This window comes from Sinocyclocheilus anshuiensis, unplaced genomic scaffold, assembly GCF_001515605.1.
Source record: "Sinocyclocheilus anshuiensis isolate Anshui unplaced genomic scaffold, SAMN03320099.WGS_v1.1 scaffold1451, whole genome shotgun sequence".
In the NCBI taxonomy this organism is placed as follows: domain Eukaryota; kingdom Metazoa; phylum Chordata; class Actinopteri; order Cypriniformes; family Cyprinidae; genus Sinocyclocheilus; species Sinocyclocheilus anshuiensis.
The window spans coordinates 100253-122214 of record NW_015538060.1 but is presented as its reverse complement, the minus strand read 5'-3'; the positions used below and the strand labels follow the sequence as shown (position 1 = coordinate 122214).

The 21962-nt window shown below is 36.0% G+C and overlaps 1 protein-coding gene across 1 annotated transcript in view; it reads left to right on the top strand.

The window, feature by feature from the left end:
* The window catches only part of LOC107683490 (ATP-dependent 6-phosphofructokinase, platelet type-like), a 34897-nt gene that overhangs the window by 2612 nt on the left and 10323 nt on the right, over positions 1-21962 (top strand). Inside the window, exons 2-15 of the mRNA XM_016479548.1 lie at positions 1505-1578; positions 2326-2403; positions 2554-2743; positions 4561-4726; positions 4875-4919; positions 5069-5177; positions 7447-7542; positions 9171-9263; positions 9804-9929; positions 11387-11451; positions 12141-12210; positions 15289-15435; positions 18407-18477; positions 18590-18677. Of these exons, the coding sequence (XP_016335034.1) occupies positions 1505-1578; positions 2326-2403; positions 2554-2743; positions 4561-4726; positions 4875-4919; positions 5069-5177; positions 7447-7542; positions 9171-9263; positions 9804-9929; positions 11387-11451; positions 12141-12210; positions 15289-15435; positions 18407-18477; positions 18590-18677 (1418 nt within the window). The remainder of the gene's footprint in view (positions 1-1504; positions 1579-2325; positions 2404-2553; positions 2744-4560; positions 4727-4874; positions 4920-5068; positions 5178-7446; positions 7543-9170; positions 9264-9803; positions 9930-11386; positions 11452-12140; positions 12211-15288; positions 15436-18406; positions 18478-18589; positions 18678-21962) is intronic.

The window sequence follows — 21962 nt, the reverse complement described above, 5'->3', positions numbered from 1 at the left end:
TTTGATTTCATGCCGACTTTAAGTGCCACTTAAATATAGTACACTTTCTTAAAAGTGAGTGAGTGACGTGACATGTGGCCAAGTATGGTGACCCATACTTGGAATTAGTGCTCTGCATTTATCCCATCCAAAGTGCACACACACAGCAGTGAACACACACACACACCATGAACACACACCCGGAGCAGTGGGCAGCCATTTATGCTGCGGCGCCCGGGGAGCAGTCAAGGTCAAAGTGTATAGGTCAAGAGCAGTCAAAGTGTATAGTCACTTTCATGACTATACACTTAAAATTGCACTTTTTAACAGTGTCAAATCAAAGGTGTTACTTTAAAGTATTAAAGAAAAGTAAGAGGCTACTCTTTTGTATGCTAAAGTGTACTCCTTCACAAGGGACTTCACTGCAGCTCCTATGAGAAATGCAAATGTTCTTGTTTTGGACTATAGTGTAGGTTACTGTGTGACAAAAAAAAAAATAAATCATAGTAGTTAATGAGTCACCATAGATGGAATGTGTCATTTCTGTAGTGACTCTGTCTGATGTAACTTACATGCAATGTTAGTAATTTCATTGGCCTAACAGCACATGCCCGACATGTACATGTTATAGATGAATTCACTCAATTAGTACTTACAGTGACAGACTCAAAAGCTTGAGCTCACGGTGGCACTGAATTTTTCAGCGCCTGTAGGGCAGATCTCTCACCTTGACACATCTGACATCAGAGAGACTGTTGACTTGAGCTTGTAAGCAACCATCTAGAAACCAGCAAGCAATATTCTTCCAAACCAATATCTCCTTTCTCCCACAGAACACTTAAAACGAATATATATGCAGTTGTATGAACTACTTTTATAGCGTTTTTGCAGTAGAAATTACATGGAAAAGAGGGTATGGAAATCAATTATCAAATGTTCTCTTTTTCTGTATTTCACAGAAGTAAAAATTCATAGTTAATTTTCATTTTTGGGTAACCTGTCCTTTCAACACAGTTGTCTGCTGAAATTTAACCACCTACAATATTCATCCTGAAACTGTGTACGTGTTTTTTTTTGTTTTTTTTTTAAGGAGCTGTTCAGCTTTTCACAGGGTCTCTTTCTTACTCATTCCTTCCCCGTTAATTGCAATGTGTTGCCTAGTAAAATCAATGTAGCTTTCAGTGAGCAAATTTAGCAACATTTTTTTTTTTTTATTATTTTTTTATGTTATGGACATAGCACTTTTATTGAGATAGAAAGCTAGTATTTATAACCCAGTATTAGCATAGAGAGCTATGAGTGAGGTATTATAGGAGGAGGCAACATTTGACCAAATATGGCAGGAAAGGCCTTCAGAGAGGCCTACAATTTTTTATAATATGCTGCACAGTGGGGTTGCAGTAATCCTTAAATTACATTATCAAGTGCAAACCCAAACAAACAGCCAGTTCTAAGCTGTTTTCCCAGTATTTTGCTACAGATATCCTTCTATAACATGATCTGTCTGTTGTTCCTCTGCGTGCAGGGATGAATGCTGCTGTTCGGGCTGTGGTCCGTATGGGAATATATGTTGGAGCCAAAGTGTACTTCGTTCACGAGGTCAGTCTCTAGTTCATTTCTACAGAATTTCGATAAAACTGGAAGAGTGGTATGTCTTTACATGATGTATATACTTATAATGATGTGTAAACATTAATAAGACATTGCTGTATAACATATGGGTGTAATGGCTCTCAGTGTTGTGTTCACTCTCTCCCATTGGCCAATCACTCATTTCCAATATAGAAATGTTACTACTAGAAGTATTATGAATGCACACAGGCATTTTAATGTATTGTAAATAATATTAATCCAGTTCAGAGTTGTTGGCATAGCAGAAGTGTTTCCACAGTGGTTTGAATTAAAGCCCCATGTATCTGGTCTCATATAAACACGATTTTTCCATTAGTATTAGATAGCATCTCAGCTCTGCTTGAAGAGATGTATGGCTGTGATAGGCCGAATATCTTCACCCACTCTGATTTTATGCAACCGCTTCAGTGAAGAAACCCACACATCCATTTTCTCGTGATTCCACACTCATTCTTAAAGGTGAAGCGTGTAATTTCATTTGTTTGAGGCATTGGCAAAGGCAAGCATTTGCTAGTGGTGCAGAAATGACACGCTTCACCTTGTGCTGTGCTGAAACATTTTGTAAACACAAAGCCATGCCTTTGCCAAGCCAGAGCATTGCCTGCCAATCTCCGTAAGCTGGTTCAAATGATTACCTGAATTCATTTCTGGTTACTAAGAGGTCATTCAAGGATAAGAGGTGCGATTTTAATATCGTGTTTGTGTGTTTTACAGGGATATCAGGGTATGGTGGATGGAGGCGACAATATCAAGGAGGCGAAATGGGAGAGTGTGTCCAGCATGCTGCAAATGGTGAGTGTGATGAGAAGCATACGGCCCCTCGAAGCACTCATACATACCAATGCTCACACTGTTGCAAGGTTACGGTTACTACATGGCTTTTCAAATAGCTTTTCCATCTCGTGTTTGCAGTGCTTATGAATTTATATGATTGTGTTCTAGGGCGGCACTGTAATCGGCAGCGCACGATGCAACGATTTCCGTATGCACGAGGGCCGTCTGAAGGCTGCTCATAACCTGGTGCAGAGGGGCATCACTAACCTGTGCGTGATTGGTGGAGATGGCAGCTTGACCGGGGCCAATCTCTTCAGAAAGGAGTGGAGTGGCTTGCTGGCAGAGTTGGTCCAGCAAGGTACGGGCTGCAGATGACACAATAGATATAAAATTAAGTTTATTTTACATACAAATTTACATACAAAGCATTTTATTTGTTCAAAACCTTTTACCTGAATTTATCAGAATTTAGAAAATATTGGTCATTAACTTTTTAGGATTTCAATTAGGCTTAAATTAGCCAAAAAATAAAGATCAAGCAGAGCAGGAGGATATGCAAATAGGGGTGTGTGATATTACGATTTTTGATCGTGGATGATTAAAATGTCTCCACGATCTGCTTTTGAAGAAATATCGTTGAATCGTGCACATTCAATATACTGTACAATGCCACATACATTCACATCAAATGTTAACTCAGCAGTAGAGTTACACTCACGGGACACTGCACTTATTCTCAATCATAAAAGTACATTATTTGCATGTGCTTTAAAGCCTTGCCGGTTAAACATTTCATTCGCGTGCTGTTCTGACATGCGCTTTTTCTGAGCGCATACACCTGAAGCACGCTCACACTAAAAAGCCTGTCACACAGCGCCCGATTACTGGACGAAGTGATCTTTCGTGTCTGATTGCGCTAATACTGTCAAAAACACATACGGTTTACATATAAACAGTTGGTTTTGTCTAAAGTGAAATTAAACAGCTGAGAGAAAAATGGATGTGTGCAGCTCTTAAAGTGACAGCAGTCACTTACTGTTTTAATTTTAGTATTAATATAACATTATAATAACATGTATATTTTTACTTTTTTATTATTTAAAGAAGAAACCAATCCGATGTATAGTTGACATTTGTGGCTTAATATTATAGAAAAGCCGAGTGTTGTCAGTTTGTTTATTTTCATATAAAAATACGGCATGCAGTTGCATCAAACAATGGTATAAACATCATTCAATGTAAATTGCGAAAATCGTAATTAATAATCGCAATTACAATTTCAAGGGAATAATCGACAATTATGATTTTTGTCATAATCGTGTAGCACTAATTACTCACTCTCATGTTGTTCCAAACCTGTAGAAAATATTTTGAAGAATGTGGGTATCCAGACAGTTGCTGGTCTCCATTGAGTTTAATAGTGGGGGAAAAAAATATTCTGGAAGTCACTGGGGACCAGCAACTGTTTGGTTACCCACATTCTTCAAAATAACTTATGTTCAACAGAAGAAAGAAACTCATTCAGGTTTAAAACAACTTGAGAGTGAGTAAATGATGACAAAATTTTCATTTTTGGGTGAACTATCTTTTTAATATTAATAAAAAAACAAAACACAAAGAGAAAAATCACTCACTGCTCTTGACTGAAGAAGTTTAATACAGTTGCTTTAATAAGAATCAATGTATAATTTATACAGTGAAGTGTATGTAGTGTTTTATTTTTATATTTGTTCATTCAGTTTCTTGAACTGCTAAATAAACCTACTATATCTGAAAAATAAAGCATTGTTTGTTTTATGTGTATGTAATGTGTGTTTGTAATGTGGATCTTTGTTCTTATTTTTTAATAACAAAGATAAAATAATGACAATTTTTTTTACTTCGCCCAATTTGGCCTAAATGTCAGTCATTCTTTTTTATTTTATACTTTGTTAACCCTATAAAGGCTTTGTTTTTAAAATAGGGAGAATAGTTTGGCTGTGCTGCTCAGACAACTTGCAAAATAGTAAAACCAACATGACAAAGAATCACGATAAAAACGTGAATCGTGATTTTCCTGAAAAAAATTGTGATATGATATTTTTGCCATATCGCCCACCCCTATATGCAAATAATACGAAAATCTTGGCTATAATGTGATCTAATTTTACATTTTATTGCCGTGTTTAATCGCAGGTCTGATTGATGAAGAGGCGTCTCAGAAATACTCTGCTCTTCACATTGTGGGAATGGTGGGCTCTATTGACAATGACTTCTGCGGCACAGACATGACAATAGGAACAGACTCAGCCCTCCACAGGATTATTGAGGTGGTGGATGCGATTATGACTACAGCTCAGAGGTACTTCAACAATCCATTACAAATAATAATTCAAGTTACACAAATCTAAAATCACATCATCTAAAACCACCAGATGTTTCTTGTGAACGTAAATGCCAGTTTTTTAGTGATTCCCATTTATTGGCTAATCATTATTTATGGATTACAGTCACCAGAGGACATTTGTGCTGGAGGTGATGGGCAGGCATTGTGGGTAAGATTATTACATTATTACAGCTATTTTGGCCTGGATTGGTTAAAAAACATGATTGGCATGGTGTTTGCGCTTAACGGTGAAATGATGCTGCCTACTGTCAAACAAGACGCTGTATTCTATTTATCTGTATGTGCTTGTGTATAAAGCTATCTGGCATTGGTGAGTGCCCTGGCATGTGGAGCCGACTGGGTGTTGATTCCTGAAATGCCCCCTGAGGATGGCTGGGAAGAGAAAATGTGTCAAAAACTCTCTGCGGTAAAACAAAAATGCATCACTTCTCTCTAAATCTACTTGCAGCACTCTTGATAAACTTCTCATATTAGTCAGGTGCTCACACTTGTATTACATTCAGGTTTATTCTTACTAGTTTTTCACCTGGAAAATTGTCAAAACCATTAAAGTAAGCTTGTGGTTGTATACAGTGTTGGGGAAGTGACTCTGAAACTGTAGCTTGACAAGCTGCAAGCTATAATGTCAATTAAATTAACTAGTTAAGCTTAACTTTTTATGAAGTAGGATCTGTTAACTGAATTGTATAGCTTTCCATCACAACTTGTTAGAGATATTCTAGAATATTTTATCCTGGATTTCTCAGTTGTAAAACTATGTTTGCAAAACAGTCACACTACTAAAAAACTGAGTCAAGTTAGCAACTACCCTTCAACACTGGTTGTACATGTACATTTACAGATTATATAACGTATTAATCCCAGAGACGTCTGCATACAGTAAATCACTTTCCACTAGTCCCAATATGTATTTTCTATTGGTTTATAACATGCTTATGTTTTTTGTGGATCAAATGTGTTCACCGTCCAGACGCGATCCAGAGGTTCAAGGTTGAACATAATCATAGTCGCTGAAGGAGCCACTGACAGACATGGAAAAGCTATTACTTCTAGTATAGTCAAGGATGTGAGTACTGAATGTTTTCAAAGGGAGAGAGCAAAAATCTGGAATGCTTCGTAACTGGAGTGACCCATCTCCAATAAGACTCCAAAGAAACACAAATACTTGCTGCAAAAACATGCTACAAATTTTACTACATGCCATATGCTGTACAAGGGGTTTTACACTGACAGCAATTTTCATTGATAACTTGAGCTCAAGTCTTTTTTTTCAGTGAGAGTTGTGTACAGCAGTTGCATACAGCAGTTGACTAGCAACCAGTAGTACAGAGTCTTGCTAGCCTTGACCTTAAGTGCACTGACTTTGACAAAAGGTATAGAGAATTCAATGAACAGTATATGACTTGGTGAAGAGTGCAACAACTTGGCGACCTGACTAAAAGTATAGCTACTTGGTGACTACGAACAAAAGTACAGCAACTTGCTGACCAACAGTACTGTATATTGACTGTATTGACCTTGACCAACAGTACAGCCACTTGGGGACATGGAACAACAATATGTAGTAGGAATTTGTAGACACTGGCCAACAAAACTGCAACTTGGCGACCTCGAAAAATGGTATAGTAGCTTGGAAACTTCGACCAACAGTATATGGAGAGCGACTTGAAGTTGACCAGCATTACAGCAACTTGGCAACCTTGACTAAAAGTATAGCGACTTAGTGACCAACAATATAGTGACTTTAAGGCCTTGACCAACAGCAGAGCCACTTGAGGACATCGAACAACATAATAGCAACTGGTAGACATTTACCAACAGAACAGCAACTTGGCGACACTGACTGACAATATACAGACAGTGACTTTCAATGTACAGACATCTCGACCAACAGTACAGTCTCTTGGCGTCCTTGAACAAAAATATAGTGACTTGGTGAACATGATCAGCAGTAGAACAACATTGCGGACCAACAATATAGTGACATTAAGACACTGACCAACAGCACAGCTACTTGGGGACATTAAAACAAAGGTATAGCGACTTGTAAACATTGACCAACAGTACAGAAACTTAGCGCCCTTGAACAACAGTATAGTAACCTGGAAACCTTGACCAACAGTATACAGATAGTGACTTGGAGATGTTGGCCAACATTACAGTAGCTTATAGGGAATAGGGACTTGGTGACCACGGGCAACAGTACAGTACTTTTTCAACCACCAATAGTGACTTAAAGACCTTGACTAACAGTAGCCATTTGGGGACACTGAACAACAATATAGTGACTTATAGACATGTACCAACAGTACAGCAACTTGGCAATACTGACCGAACAGTATATGGACAGCAACTTGGAGATCTCCACCAACAGTACAGCAGCTTGGCGACTGACAGTATTGTGATTTTAAGACCTTTACCAACAGCACAGCCACTTGGCGAACAATTAAATTGCTGTCAGTGAGAATGCACCTTAACTGGGTTGTATGGTGTAGTGGTTAAATATCCAGGTGGGCAATCTTTGAAGGAGCAAGTCACTATCTCTACTTTGCTCTCAGTTGCTTCAGTAGGATTGGTGTTTCAGTAAGGGGCCACTTCTGTAGCCTCAATTCCAGCTTTTTGAATCTCTCCCGCTGTTTTGTCTTCAGTTTGTGACGTGTCTCTTACCCTCATAGAAACGGGCAGGAATGAAAAGGCTGAATATCATAATAGTAGCTGAAGGTGCGATTGATCATAACAACCAGCCCATTACCTCAGAACATGTAAAGAATGTAAGTACATGAGGTGCATAGAGATCCAGCTCATGCATTGACCCCTGACCTCTGTGAGCTCTGTATGTCCGCCCTCTCTGGCTTTGTCCTGTGTGGTTTGCTTAAACACACACACACTCTTTCTGGTAAGGCACTTGTGGTCACCTCTGAACATAACCAGCTATGGCTATCCTCTACTACTTACTGTATATTTTGACTATTGCACGGCATCAGTGAGTTAGTGTTTTGAATGCTACCTCAAGCAGGAGCATGCACCTCTTCCAGTGCTTTACAGTTCAGTCGTATATGTTCTTTCAGAATACGTAGTGTTACAAGAAACATTAGGTAAGCGTCACTATTAGTATTGCTCATGCTTTATTTTTAAAAACCCTTAAACCTAATTTTTTTAACTTCATTCCATATCTTGTCACTTTATTTGTGATACCGACATGAATGATACCTCAGATGGACACTTAAATAAGCAAAAATAAATAAATACATAAATAAAATTAAAAATAAATCACCTCAGAGAGAAATGGGATACGTGGACTGTACATATGTGGGGCCCCAACCTTATCCGGTACAAATTATCATAAAAATATCATAGAAATATGGGAAATTGTGGGGAAATTTGTCAAATTAACACCAGCATCATGGTATGTGTTATGTGTTACTCGTGCAAGCACTACTCACATTTTCTTCAAGCAATGTAAAAATCTAGTTTTAGTTGCGGAAATGGAAACATTTATGTTTTCTTTGTTCAGATTATTCAGTGTGAGTGGAAGTACATTTCCTCACCCTGAAAAAGGTCCTGCGGGAATTGAACTATTTACAATGTTTAGCACAGTCTCTGAAAACTAACTACTAAAAATGGGCTGCAATTTACTGACTAGCATGGAACACTGTTCTGATTTCACCAATTAATGCTAAATTTCTTATTCTCTGCTTGCGCGTTGCGGCTTTCTTTTGAATCTTTATGCTAAATGCATGCATTGTTATGGGATATTCTGGTCTTCTTTGCTTGTACTAAGGTGCATCATTAAATAACATTTAAATTTAGTAAAACATATGAAGGAATAGTCCATCCAATAAAGAAAATTATGACATTATGACATCATTTACTGTGACTCTCTTGTCATTACAAACTCATATGACTTTCTTTTTTCAATGGGACACAAAAGGGTATGTTTTGTGGAATGCTAAAGCTGTTCTCCTAAATACAAAAAGCAACAACAACAAAAAAAGTGGCCACCATGAAAGTATCACAGAAGTGATCCATAAGACTTGTGCACTATATTCCAAATCATACAATAACTTTCTGTTAGAAACATACCAAAATTTAAGGCGCTTGGACATATAAATATCTCCTTTTGTGTTCCAAGTCATAAGGGTTTCAAAAGACAAAAGGGTGAGTAAATGACTACATAATTTTCAGTTAGGAGTTAACATTATTATTAACATTTTATGTACTGTATGGTTAGTAAACATTATGATTATGGTGATAATTTTACTTAAAATTTCAAAATCTTATAGGATTTAGCTTTTATTTAAATTTGAATGTTATCCTTGTTGACAAAATATAACCTAAAACCTCTGAATTCCCTTGATTCCTATAATTCAACTCTAAATCTTTTTTATTACATCTCCAGTTGGTGGTTCAGCGTCTGGGCTTCGACACACGCGTGACCATCCTGGGCCACGTCCAGAGAGGAGGGACCCCCTCGGCATTTGACAGGATTCTGGTGAGAAACTCTTGGGGATAAAAACAGGAGGGTTGGGGGAGCTTACATTAAGTACATAAACAGATTTGAGGGCCACAAGCTGCACATGCTCTGCTGTTTCCACAATGATGAAGCACAAAATAAAGGCTCAAGTGCACTCTGGGGAATTGAAAAATCAAATAAAAAAAGAATTATGCAAGAATAGAAGGACTTCAGCGTGACATGCTGTCAATCACAAACAACACTTACCCTGTAAGGGCTGGACCCTTGGATTCAACATGCTTAAATTGGTCATAAAATTTGATCTGATGCTCAAATAAGCAACAGCTGGCAAACACACAATAACACACAAGCAATATTTCAGTTTGAATATCTTTACTGAACACACTATGTTAGCATCCTTAGTACATGGTGAAGTATGTAAATCCCTAGGCAGATTTAAAATGGCATGTTCTGCTTACATGGAATATGAACCTATTTCTATACATAAAGTGACTCAGATTACATTAGCTGATTAAGTGCACTACAGATTGCAATGCTGTTTTTTGTGTTTGTTGTCAGGCCAGTCGTATGGGTGTGGAGGCGGTTCTGGCACTGCTTGAGACCACTGCAAACACGCCAGCCTGCGTGGTGTCTCTGTGTGGGAACCAGTCTGTGCAGCTGCCCCTCATGGAGTGTGTGCAGATGGTAAGACTTGGACAGATGCCACGTCGGGTTTAGTGCTGTGATAATCAAGATCCTCACTCATGCAGTTCAGCAGAGGAATGAGAACACAGCATTACTGCTGCACTCATGAATCATTCCGGCATTTGCATCTCTGTGAATTTATTTAAATTTAAATATCTAATTAGTTAAATAAAAAACTGTGTCTGTACAACTTGATCCACTTCATTATAGTAATGAAAATGCGTCTTTTTTTTTTTTTTGCATTAGGAAAAATGTGCTTTAAAGGATAGCTCATCCAAAAATGAAATTTCTCATAATTTACTCACCCTTAAATTGTTACCCGAGTTTATTTCTTCTGTTGAACAAAAAAGAAGATATTTTGAACAATGAGGATAACCAAACAGTTGCTAGTAGCCATTGAATTCCATTGTATGGAGAAAAAAAATACTTTGTAAATCAGTGGCTACCAGCAACTGTTTAGTTCTCAACATTCTTCAAAATAAATTATTTTGTGTTCAGCAGAAGATAGACATTTATACAGGTTTGGAACAACGTGAGTACATTATGACAGAATTTTCATTTTTGGATGAACTATCCCTTTAATTGAAAAAAAAGGGGAGGAAACACGCCAGCCTGCGTGGTGTCTCTGTGTGGGAACCAGTCTGTGCAGCTGCCCCTCATGGAGTGTGTGCAGATGGTAAGACTTGGACAGATGCCACGTCGGGTTTAGTGCTGTGATAATCAAGATCCTCACTCATGCAGTTCAGCAGAGGAATGAGAACACAGCATTACTGCTGCACTCATGAATCATTCCGGCATTTGCATCTCTGTGAATTTATTTAAATTTAAATATCTAATTAGTTAAATAAAAAACTGTGTCTGTACAACTTGATCCACTTCATTATAGTAATGAAAATGCGTCTTTTTTTTTTTTTTGCATTAGGAAAAATGTGCTTTAAAGGATAGCTCATCCAAAAATGAAATTTCTCATAATTTACTCACCCTTAAATTGTTACCCGAGTTTATTTCTTCTGTTGAACAAAAAAGAAGATATTTTGAACAATGAGGATAACCAAACAGTTGCTAGTAGCCATTGAATTCCATTGTATGGAGAAAAAAAATACTTTGTAAATCAGTGGCTACCAGCAACTGTTTAGTTCTCAACATTCTTCAAAATAAATTATTTTGTGTTCAGCAGAAGATAGACATTTATACAGGTTTGGAACAACGTGAGTAAATTATGACAGAATTTTCATTTTTGGATGAACTATCCCTTTAATTTAAAAAAAAGGGGAGGAGTCACAATCCAAAAATTAGTGACATTATTTTGACATTCTTTTCACTTTCTTTGTGAAAAAAATAAATATATATTTTTTTCTTTCAGTGTTGAAATGGATTATTACCACGATATTGCTTCCAACGAATCAATTCAACCTCCCCACCCATTTATAATGGAAGTGCTTTTGTTTGTCTTGTAGACTCAGCAGGTGCAGAAGGCCATGGATGAGAAGAGATTTGAAGAGGCCGTGCGGCTACGTGGAAGGTGCATTTGCTACATATTGTTTGTAACTTGTAGTGTGGCTAAAAAAACTACTTTTTGTTGTTTGACTGTAGTTTAACTTCTTTCGCCCCTGAGTAGCTTGTTCTCTACTGTTTAGAAGTTTGGGGTTGGTAAGATTTTTTAATGTTTTTGAAAGAAGTCACTTATGCTTACCAAGGCTGAATGCATTTGATAAAAAAATACAGTAAAAACATGAATATTGCTAAATATTATTACAATTTAAAATAACTGTTCACTATTTGAATACGTTGTAAAATGTAATTTATTCCTGTGATGCAAAGCTGAATTTTCAGCATCATTAGTCTTCAGTGTCACATGATCCTTCAGAAATCATTCTAATACGCTCATGTGCTGCTCAAGAAACAATTCTGATTATTATCAACATTGAAGACCATTGTACGGCTTAATATAGTTATGGAAACTGATGCATTCTTTCACAAATAGAAAGTTCAAAAGAACAGCATTTACTTATGTATTTGTAACAATTACTTTTTGTAGTCTTTACTGTCATTTTTGATCAATTTTTTGTATCCTTATAAAAAATATTCTTACTGACCCCAGACTTTTGAACACTAGTGTATGTTGTATATAGTTTGAGCATAACTACAGATACAACACTTATATCTTATGAAATATAATAATAACACTAATGTGTTTGTGTGTAAATGCAGGAGCTTTGAGAACAATCTGAAGACGTACAAACTGCTGGCTCATCGCAAACCAGAGTCTGAGCTTCCAAACGTGAGTGTTGTATCTGTACCTGGTGATCTTCTACTAAACACCTCTGCTGACTGACATCAACATGCTGTTGGACCAGACTTACTGATTCACAAGCCCTCACTACATGCTGTGAGCAGTGGTGTAGTCCTAAAGAAAAAAGTGGTTTACTATTACCCAGTAATATTACCCTATTACCCCCACCCCCCAAATAAAGTTTCATTTATATAGTCATTTATTAATATTAATGCAGTGCACTCTAAGACAGATAGTAGTCTACTGCATGACTTCCAGGTTGTCCCAGGTCTGTTGACCACATTACAGTTCTATATATAATTTCAAGTTGCTTTGGAATTGTATTCATTGTGACATTTTTTTACAGATAAATCTGAATTTAATGTTTTATTTTATGCAACTGGGTAGAAAAAAATAACTTGATATGAATTCATGAAATAAATATTTCCAGATAATATTTTCTTAAATTTGCTTTGGCTTTAGCACAGTGGAAATTTAAAAGACAATAATTTAATAAAAAATAATTAATATTTATAAATTTTTCTCAAACGGCATAATTTATACATGTAAAACATATAGCTAATGTTATAATTTAGGAAGGGAATCATCTCCTGCAAGAGGATTTTCCAGCGTGTAGCGTGAAAAACAAAAGTTTTATACAAATAGGCCTATATGGATAACATAAATTACATATAGCCTACATAAAGCGTGCAAAGAGAGCTCCCTAAAAACCTGTCATTCATCTTAGCTGATTGCGATCTCACAAAGTTCCGTTATAATCAATGAATCTCTCTGTACTGCACAATTAATCTTTTATTTACATCGTTATAATAAGATGGTCTCTCTCTCTTCAGTAACTGCATACGGCTCATTCCTCTGTTAGATCTATATTTTATGTAACGGAGGCTCGGGTCGGGGTGTTAGTAAAAATATTCGAAAGTAATTGTTTCACGTCGTGGCCGCACTATCATATTGGTCTTCCTTTTTCGATAGGCTACTAACGAGAGAATGCCTCCACTCAAATCCGTGCACTCACTACCATATTTCCTTACGGCGTGTATCCACTGTTGCAGCACGAGAACTGCGCTCAGTGCGGCTCAAAACACCAAGCGCGAGCGACAATGAGCGGCGTTGAATGACAGAAGTGAAATTGCACCAATTACAAAGAATCACGAATTTCACACAGCAGTATGGGACACCATTAAAGGGGAAGCTACATGACAGTAGATTACGGACTTGCGAAGCAACAAAACAAGTGGGTATACCGAGGGTATACGCAAATATTGATCCTTAGAAGTCGTAATACGCAAACATCCCGGGGGAAAAAGTAAGCATACTTGCATATGGCCCCGACTACACCACTGGCTGTGAGACAGGATTCCACCCCTAGCAGATGCTTCCAGAGGAAACCAAGATGAATTAGTCCTGTCACACATCCTGTGCGAATATTTCTGCTTGTGGATAGCTATTTATAGCTCTATTCTCTAGCTATTATTATCCCAATGTCACCGAATCCTTAAAGGGCCTTTAGTTGTGTTAGCATGTTTTAATGCTTCAAAACTAACATCAGGCAGCAACACTATTTTTTTTTTTTTTTTTTAGTTGACAGTTTTCCACCAAAAGGCTGTTTTTTCTTTTGTACCTTTAATGCATATGTATGCAAATGACCTCGTTTATGATTGGTTACCCTCCACACTACTTCACACTGTTGTTAATCAGTTGCTAAATAATAGGCTTGATGTGTAAACATTGGCCATATGCTGATAAATGTATGTTTGCGCTGTCAATACCATGGTGCTTTTGTGGTGAATACAAGCAGCTTCTGCAGCTAAGATTCCATAAATTGTCTATGTGAAAAAATGAAATAATTAAAATAAATAATTATAAATAATTAAATTGCATAATTACAGAAGTTTTAGTAACTGATTGTTCTTCAGGGTTTATACATTTTTTTTTACAATGAATTTACATGACTAGACATTCATGATTACGTTTTGCACATAGCAATTACCCAGCACTTTCTACCCTATTATATATTTTAGAGCTAGACACAAATGGAAAAATGTATATTTAAGTATTTTTTATTATTAAAAAAAAAAAAACCTTAATAAATAATTATAATTTTCGTATTTACCTGACTTTTCAGGTCTATAAATCACAGTTTCCAATGAATTTACATGACTAGTCGTTCATGAGTATGTTTTGCAAATAGCAATTTCTCCTTTTTATGTTTTTATTTATTTTTTTATTATCATAATTGTATTTTATTTTTTTAAAGAGTTTTCTAGGTTTATAAATCACTACAATTCTCCTATATCTTACATCCAGAGTTTCCAAGACCATGAGAACACGATTCTCAAATAATTACAGCTAACATTTATTATTATTATTATTATTATTATTATTATTATTATTAACTGTTTTAGCTTATTTTTGTTTTGTCGTATTTTGCATAATTTTAAGCTATCTTTGGGCAGTTTTCTGAGGCCCCTAGTGAGTCCCGACTCCATATTTGAGAACCACTGATGCATAGTACTGTATGTTTACTGTTGCTTTTCTAAAAGCCTTTTGTAGACCAGAAAACAAGAGTCTTGAATGGCAAAGCTGCTGCATCACAGTCACAAAAGTCAAACAGCAGAAGTGTCCAGAAGTGTTTAGTCAATAATCATTCTCTGCTCTGGGCTGTGCGTCGAGTTAACGAAAGACCAAATTACCCTGCACCGAATGGAATGGAAAACAGATTGATGAACCAGCCACAGCTGGTTGGAAACATTGTGAAATTCTTAATAGGCATTGAGTGGTCAACACAAAAACACGATGATGATCAAGAAATACCAGGCCTCAAATATATAGACATACCAACTGGTTATATAAATGAATATGGCCATTTTTAATTTGCTTTGTCAGGCTGCATATATCCAGCGAGATTTACATTAATCCACGAGGATGCTTGCTGTATTTATTATAGACAACCGAACACAAGTCAGTAATATAGCTGAAGGCTCATGCTAGCAAACGCTCTGCTGTATTATGAGAAGTGGATTTAATGTAAATTATTGACATGTTATGTCTTCATCCCTCATTCAGAGCAATTTTAACGTGGCTGTGTTGAACGTGGGCGCCCCCGCCGCCGGCATGAACGCAGCCGTGCGCTCTGCTGTCAGAGTGGGCATCTCCGAGGGACACAAAATGTTCGCTGTCAGTGATGGGTTTGAAGGATTCTATAAGGGGCAGGTAAATATTTATCTCTAAAATCCCATATTTAATAACCATCCAGCAGGTTTTAAACTCAGTGGCTTATGGGAGACATTCAGTAAGTGATGTAAAACAAGAACTGCAAACAAGCTTCACATATGTGAGCCTGGAGCACAAAAGCAGTCTTAAGTCGCTGGGGTATATTTGTAGCAATAGCCAAAAATACATTGTATGGGTCAAAATTATCGATTTTTCTTTTATGCCAAAAATCATTAGGATATTAAGTAAAGATCATGTTCCATGAATATATTTTGTAAATTTCCTACCATAAATATATCAAAACTTCATTTTTGATTAGTAATATGCATTGCTAAGAACTTCATTTGGACAACTTTAAAGGTGATTTTCTCAATATTTAGATTTTTTTGCACCCTCAGATTTCAGATTTTCAAATAGTTGTATCTCTGCCAAATATTGTCCTATCTTAACAAACCATACATCGATGGAAAGCTTATTTATTCAGCTTTCAGATGTTGTATAAATCTCAATTTCGAGAAATTGACCCTTATGACTGGTTTTGTGGTCCAGGGTCACATAAGAGCAAAATCCTGTTCCGCTTGGGCCCCATGAGGTAGACTTTCATAATGGCAAATCCAAAATATCACATTATCCAGTATCTTATGTAATTGCAGTCCTGATTACACAATATTTTAATGTAGATAATCAAGTATTGTTGAGGATAAATAGAAGGATGGAGGATAAAATCTTAGATTTGTTGTTGTCATCCTTTGTTGATGTTGATGATTTTCTGAAGACTGGAGTAATGATGCTGAAAATTCATCTTTGATCACAACAATAAATTGCATTTTTTTTAAATATATTAAAATAGAAAACGGTTATTTTAAATTGTAATATTTCACAATATTACTGTTTTTACTGTATTTTTGATCAAATCAATGTAGCCTTTGTGTGCATAAGGGAGTTTTAAAAACATCTTACTTTTGAATGGAAATGTATATTTATATTTAAGTCATATGTTCACATGCACACAAGTTTTGTTGTTTGCATATTTACCACACACTAAGTAAGAATTACTATATTTTTACAGGACACATATACAAATGCTGTTTTGTGTAGCATTACTAGCACAAGCCTCTAGGTTACAGCAAATATATACTGCTCTTTTAAATGGCACGCTCACATCAAGTTGCTCTAATTGTATTGCTTTAGTAATTGCATTAAGAGCAGGAAGTACTCAGCACATTAACACGTTTAACTAAAGTAGACGTTGAAAACAGCACAAGCAGTGATGTCGCTCAAGCCCTGCTCTGCTGCAGGACATGACAGGATTTACATAAACCAATTTACCCCTGCAGTACCACTCTGTGCTGATAGGGGGCAATGGCTAAGAGCTTTCGGAGGAATCAAGATAAACACTGAGCAATTAATTACATTACATGGGCTTGGCCCTTAGATTAAGACATGATCCACTAATTATCTTGTTGAACAAACTCAAGGAGGATTACAAACTCGGTTAGAGAAAGCAATGCCTCATCAAATCCATGTGTTATTATCAATAGTTATTATCAATCAATCAATCAATCAATCAATAATTTTTTTTTAAATAATGTTTTTGAATTCTTATTTTCTCTCCAGCCCTGATACATTGAGAGACTTGTTGAGTTATTTTTGGTTAAGAGAGTCTCATCCATAGCGGAGTTCTCCATTATGATCTCTTTAGCCAGTCTAATCCAATTTAGAAAGAATCCATAGAAAGGATTTATATTTGAAAAACTACACTAAAAATAAATAAATAAATAAAAAGTATTACCGTAAGTCATCATATGGGGCACTTTTGACAAAGACAGCCGAATAATGCTGCCTTGTAAGACACCTTGTAAGAATAAGTACTTTTAAGTATAGACCCTTGAAAAAGTATACTTAAGCATACATTTAAAAAGAGTACTTAAGTGTAAACTGAATGTAATGGTTTACATTTAATATCAAGTTAATTTCAATTCAATGAAAACCTATTGAAGTTTAAATTATATTAAATTAAATTAAATAACATAAAGCAAGCTACACTTTAAAATGCTTTTTTTATCCACTTTAATTTGTGCCTCTTTTGTCTTTTAAATATGATTAATGCATATCGTCGAATTTACTGACACGCATTTATGGTAAACTAAAATATACTTAATGTAATTTCTATTGAAACTTGTTTGTCAAGCATTTAAATGGATTTGTAATTACACATTTACAATGATGAAGTTGCAATTTAGACCATTCAAATATATGAACCTTAAATATAATACTGAATAACACTGTTAAAAATTATAAATTAAGTACTTTACATGTTCTCTAGTATGTTAGTCAACACATCAAGTGTACTTCTTTAAAGCACAACAAAATATTAAAACAATGATTTAAAATGCACTTTAACGCAAAACTTTTAATTTCACATTACAAAGTACACTTTTTAAAAGTACGTTAAGAAACAGACATGAAAGTGTACTCTAAGTACACTTCAGTTTAATTTTATTTCATTCATATTTTATTATAATTTAAAAAAATGTACTTTTTTGTATTTGAAGTACACTACAAGTGCACATTCGATACAGTTAAGCACACTCTTTTTCATATCCATGGACATTTCTGTCATGTTAAATATAAAATCTAAATATAAGTTAAATATATGTGAGTGTGCTTTGTAAGCTCATTTAAGCATTGAGTTATATACTTGTTCTCAGACACGTAAACATGTCAAACTCATTAACTGTGGTTTAGTCACTAATGCAGCTCATGTGAAATATCATTTGTGTGGTGTGCTGACTTGCTGCCTGTCTCAGATTAGTTACTTATGAGGTTTCTGTTCATGTAGGATGGTCTCTTAGAGGACAGCTGCCCATGTAGTGATCTAAGCTGCTCACTCACATTTTGAAGTTTTAATGCACTCTTAGGAAATTTTTGTTGCAACACATTTTTGATCCACTATGCTCTCCTTTCTCAGATAAAAGAGATCAAATGGGCAGATGTAGGTGGATGGACGGGTCAGGGTGGATCCCTCCTGGGAACTAAACGGTATTTATCTTATATACAAAGTTTATGCTGCATGTTTATATACAGATTTTAGTAATGCAGATGATTTTGCATGCAATTTGCTATACTTAGTGCAATATTCTCAAATTTACAGAACACTTCCTGCAAAGCACATTGACAAAATTGCAGAACAGATGCGGAAGTATAACATAAATGCATTGTTAGTGATCGGCGGATTTGAGGTAGGTCTTCTAGCCTGGGCTTTAGGCATTTTAATGTTTTATCTTGCATTTAGTTTCTCACATGAATAACTTAAAAAAGTGATGTGATTTGCTGTAACTATTTTATATAGTATTTTCAAATTATTTTAATATAATTTTGTATTTATGTAAAATATAACCATACAATTAGGTAACACGTTACAATAAACTTAACCTTAGTTAACTACATTAGTTCACATGAAATAACAATGAAAAAAAAAGATTCTAAAGCAATAATTAATCATAATTAGTTAATTTCAACATGTACTAATACATTTTTAAAATCTTTATAAAAAGAAAAAAACTTGTATCCGTTAATATTATTTAACGAACCTGAGCTAATGCAAACTAACAATGAACAGGTATATTTTAATTAACATTAACAGAGATTCATAAATACTGTAACAAATGAATTGCACATTGTTAGTTAATGCATTAGCTTAGGTTAACTAAGAAAGGTTATTGTAAAGTGTTACCCATAAATATTATAACATTATTAACAATAAAAAAACATTTATTTTAGATTAATATTAAAACTATAATTTATTTTGCTAATAAACTATATAAATCATTTTGAAAAAAAAAATCTTAATTTAAAAAGACACTGTTTTGTTAACTTTCCTGCCCTCTCCATCATGTTTTCCTATGCAGTATCACCTAAAGTTTCCCGTGCTCCTGTTCTTTTCATAATGAACATCCAAAAGCATTCAGAAATGGTGAAAATCACCTTAGCAGGCACCGGTTCATCTTTCAGCCGTTTGAATGAACAACATTAACATTCACACAGCTGCGATGACAAATGGCGCCATTAAAGTCCGAACAATGACCCACAATTTCAGAATAGCTCACCTGCTTTTCTAAAGTCATTTCATGTTTTGAGTTGAGGCTCATCTTCTCTCTTTCTATACAGACATCATCAGAATGTGTGTGTATGCATTTTACGCAAGTGTTTCTATTTTGAAGTGTGTGTACGGAGTGGATCCTCTGTCTCATGCTCTCCGTCATGATGGCCATGGCTTTCCACTCGGTTCCATCCTCGTCTGTCTCTCCCATTCCCTGTCTGTCCCCTCGTTCCATCCCCATTCCCTGCACTGTTGGCGGTTCACTAAATCTCCAGCTCTGCCCTGCCCTGCAGGCCTTCCTGGGGATCATGGAGTTGTTAGCAGCCCGCGGGACTTTTGAGGAGTTGTGTGTGCCAATGGTCATGGTGCCGGCCACAGTCTCCAACAATGTGCCCGGCTCAGATCTCAGCATTGGCGCAGACACGGCTCTGAACGCTATCACTTTTGTAAGTGAGGCTGGAGGGCGCCACCCACCAGCCAATCACATCAGAGGCTCTTGTCTTTTCTTTACAAGCCAATCAAGGAGGCTCCGCCTTATGTTTACCAGCCAATCACGTCAGACTATTTGCAAGCACGATAGCAGTATAACTGATGTAGGCTTATGTTTTATTTTTAATTTTTTCCTTTCTATTCGAAATATTTCCTAACGTGTAGCCTAAACTACATCAATATCTCGATTCTCAAATATGTGTAAGTAAATGTGTTTTGCACCTTTATAGATTATGTTATTTGATCAATAAATGGTGATGGGCAAAGTAGACTAATAGTGTAATCTATTAACTACACATAAAAACCCAACTTTTTACTTAAGTAACAGATAGGCCTATGGGTGTCATGCCATAAAATATTTTTAATATGACTGACTTTGTAGTAAATGTGAATTTAATAACAATATTGTAAGTTAGCCTACTAATTATAACACTTTCATTTTACAGAGAGCAATAGCCAGAGTTCAGGCACTCTCAAAAACTCCCATTAAAATCACTGAAGCTGTTTACACTGTGAAATTAATATCTTACTTACATTCGTACGCACATCTGCACGTTGTTGTTTCTGATGAGAGAATTCACCATTCACAGATAATTCAGTCATCGAGCAAGTGAACAAAACACCGCGTTTCAGCGGTGACTCATCTGCACGTCTCTGATTGGCCATTGCATTCATAAGCCCAACAGAGTCGTGTGTGATTGGTTATAATGCAGCGCTTTACAAACGCGTCTGTCTCTGGCTCAGTGTCAGCCAAAGTGCGAACGCAGATTTGAATAGCAGCTGATGCTGTGCCGCACTGAACGATCTAATCACACCGGCGTGATTGTATCAAATATAAAAATATTTTTCGGCTATTTTTTGTCTTTTGGAAGCTGAATTCAAAACCCACTTGGCTCAGAAATCTGAGGGGGCATGTGCCCACTCGCTTTGAATGGGCATGACGCCTCTTGGGTAGGCCTATGTTTTTTGTTTGTTGTTGTCTCATACTTTTAGATACACTGTTATTTGTAAATGCTACTGCTTATGTTAGGTTTTAATATATGGTTTTATCCTGATTAAAGCTTTAATACAACACGGCAACAGCATGCCGTGTTGTATTAAACGTTTCTCGTAGCTATGTGAAAAATATCTGTCTGTCTATATATGCATAAAGTGTATAATTGGAACACAGTTGATCGATGGAGCTGAGAGCTGATGATCTGAATGAGAGAGAGAGATGCAGAGCGTGTGCAGAGCAGGGGGACGTGAGGAACAGGATTAAGAACAGTTGCTTTAGAACATTGATTTTGAAACTTATGAATCAAACTTCTGACTCACTTTATCTTTTCATCTATTTAGATGGATTGTATTTATTTATTATCTATGTTGTTGTTGTTGTTGTTTATATATATATATATATATGTTAATGCTTTGGCAACATTGTGTTACACAGTCATGCTAATAAAGCTTAATTGAATTTGAATCCATTAGAATCGTTAGAAGACAGAATCACGATTCATGAATAGATTTTTTCGTGCACCCCTAGTTTTGACGGCATGGCAGCAACTCTTCCTCTTCTCTAAAGCAACACAACATGCCCTCACCCCCGTGGTTGCATGTTCCGGGTGCCAGGGTTTATGTAAATTTCAGGGTTTGTGATATCACCAACGCGAGAAGTAGCTTGTTGTAGTCCCTACCAGCCGTAACTGTAGGCATTAAACTGCTATAATTTTAAAAGACAATAGGCTCTCTCCGTTTGCATTGAACTTTCAGCATTGTAACTTTGCAGATATTGTTTATGTTCAAACAGCAACATTACACACTAACTAACATTACAAATGTGAAATCGCAATCAACCACCCCTTTAATTTATTATATTATATTATATATTTATTTCATTTTATATTATCATCTCACACATCATGGATCGGCATTTTCTATAATGTATTTCTATACA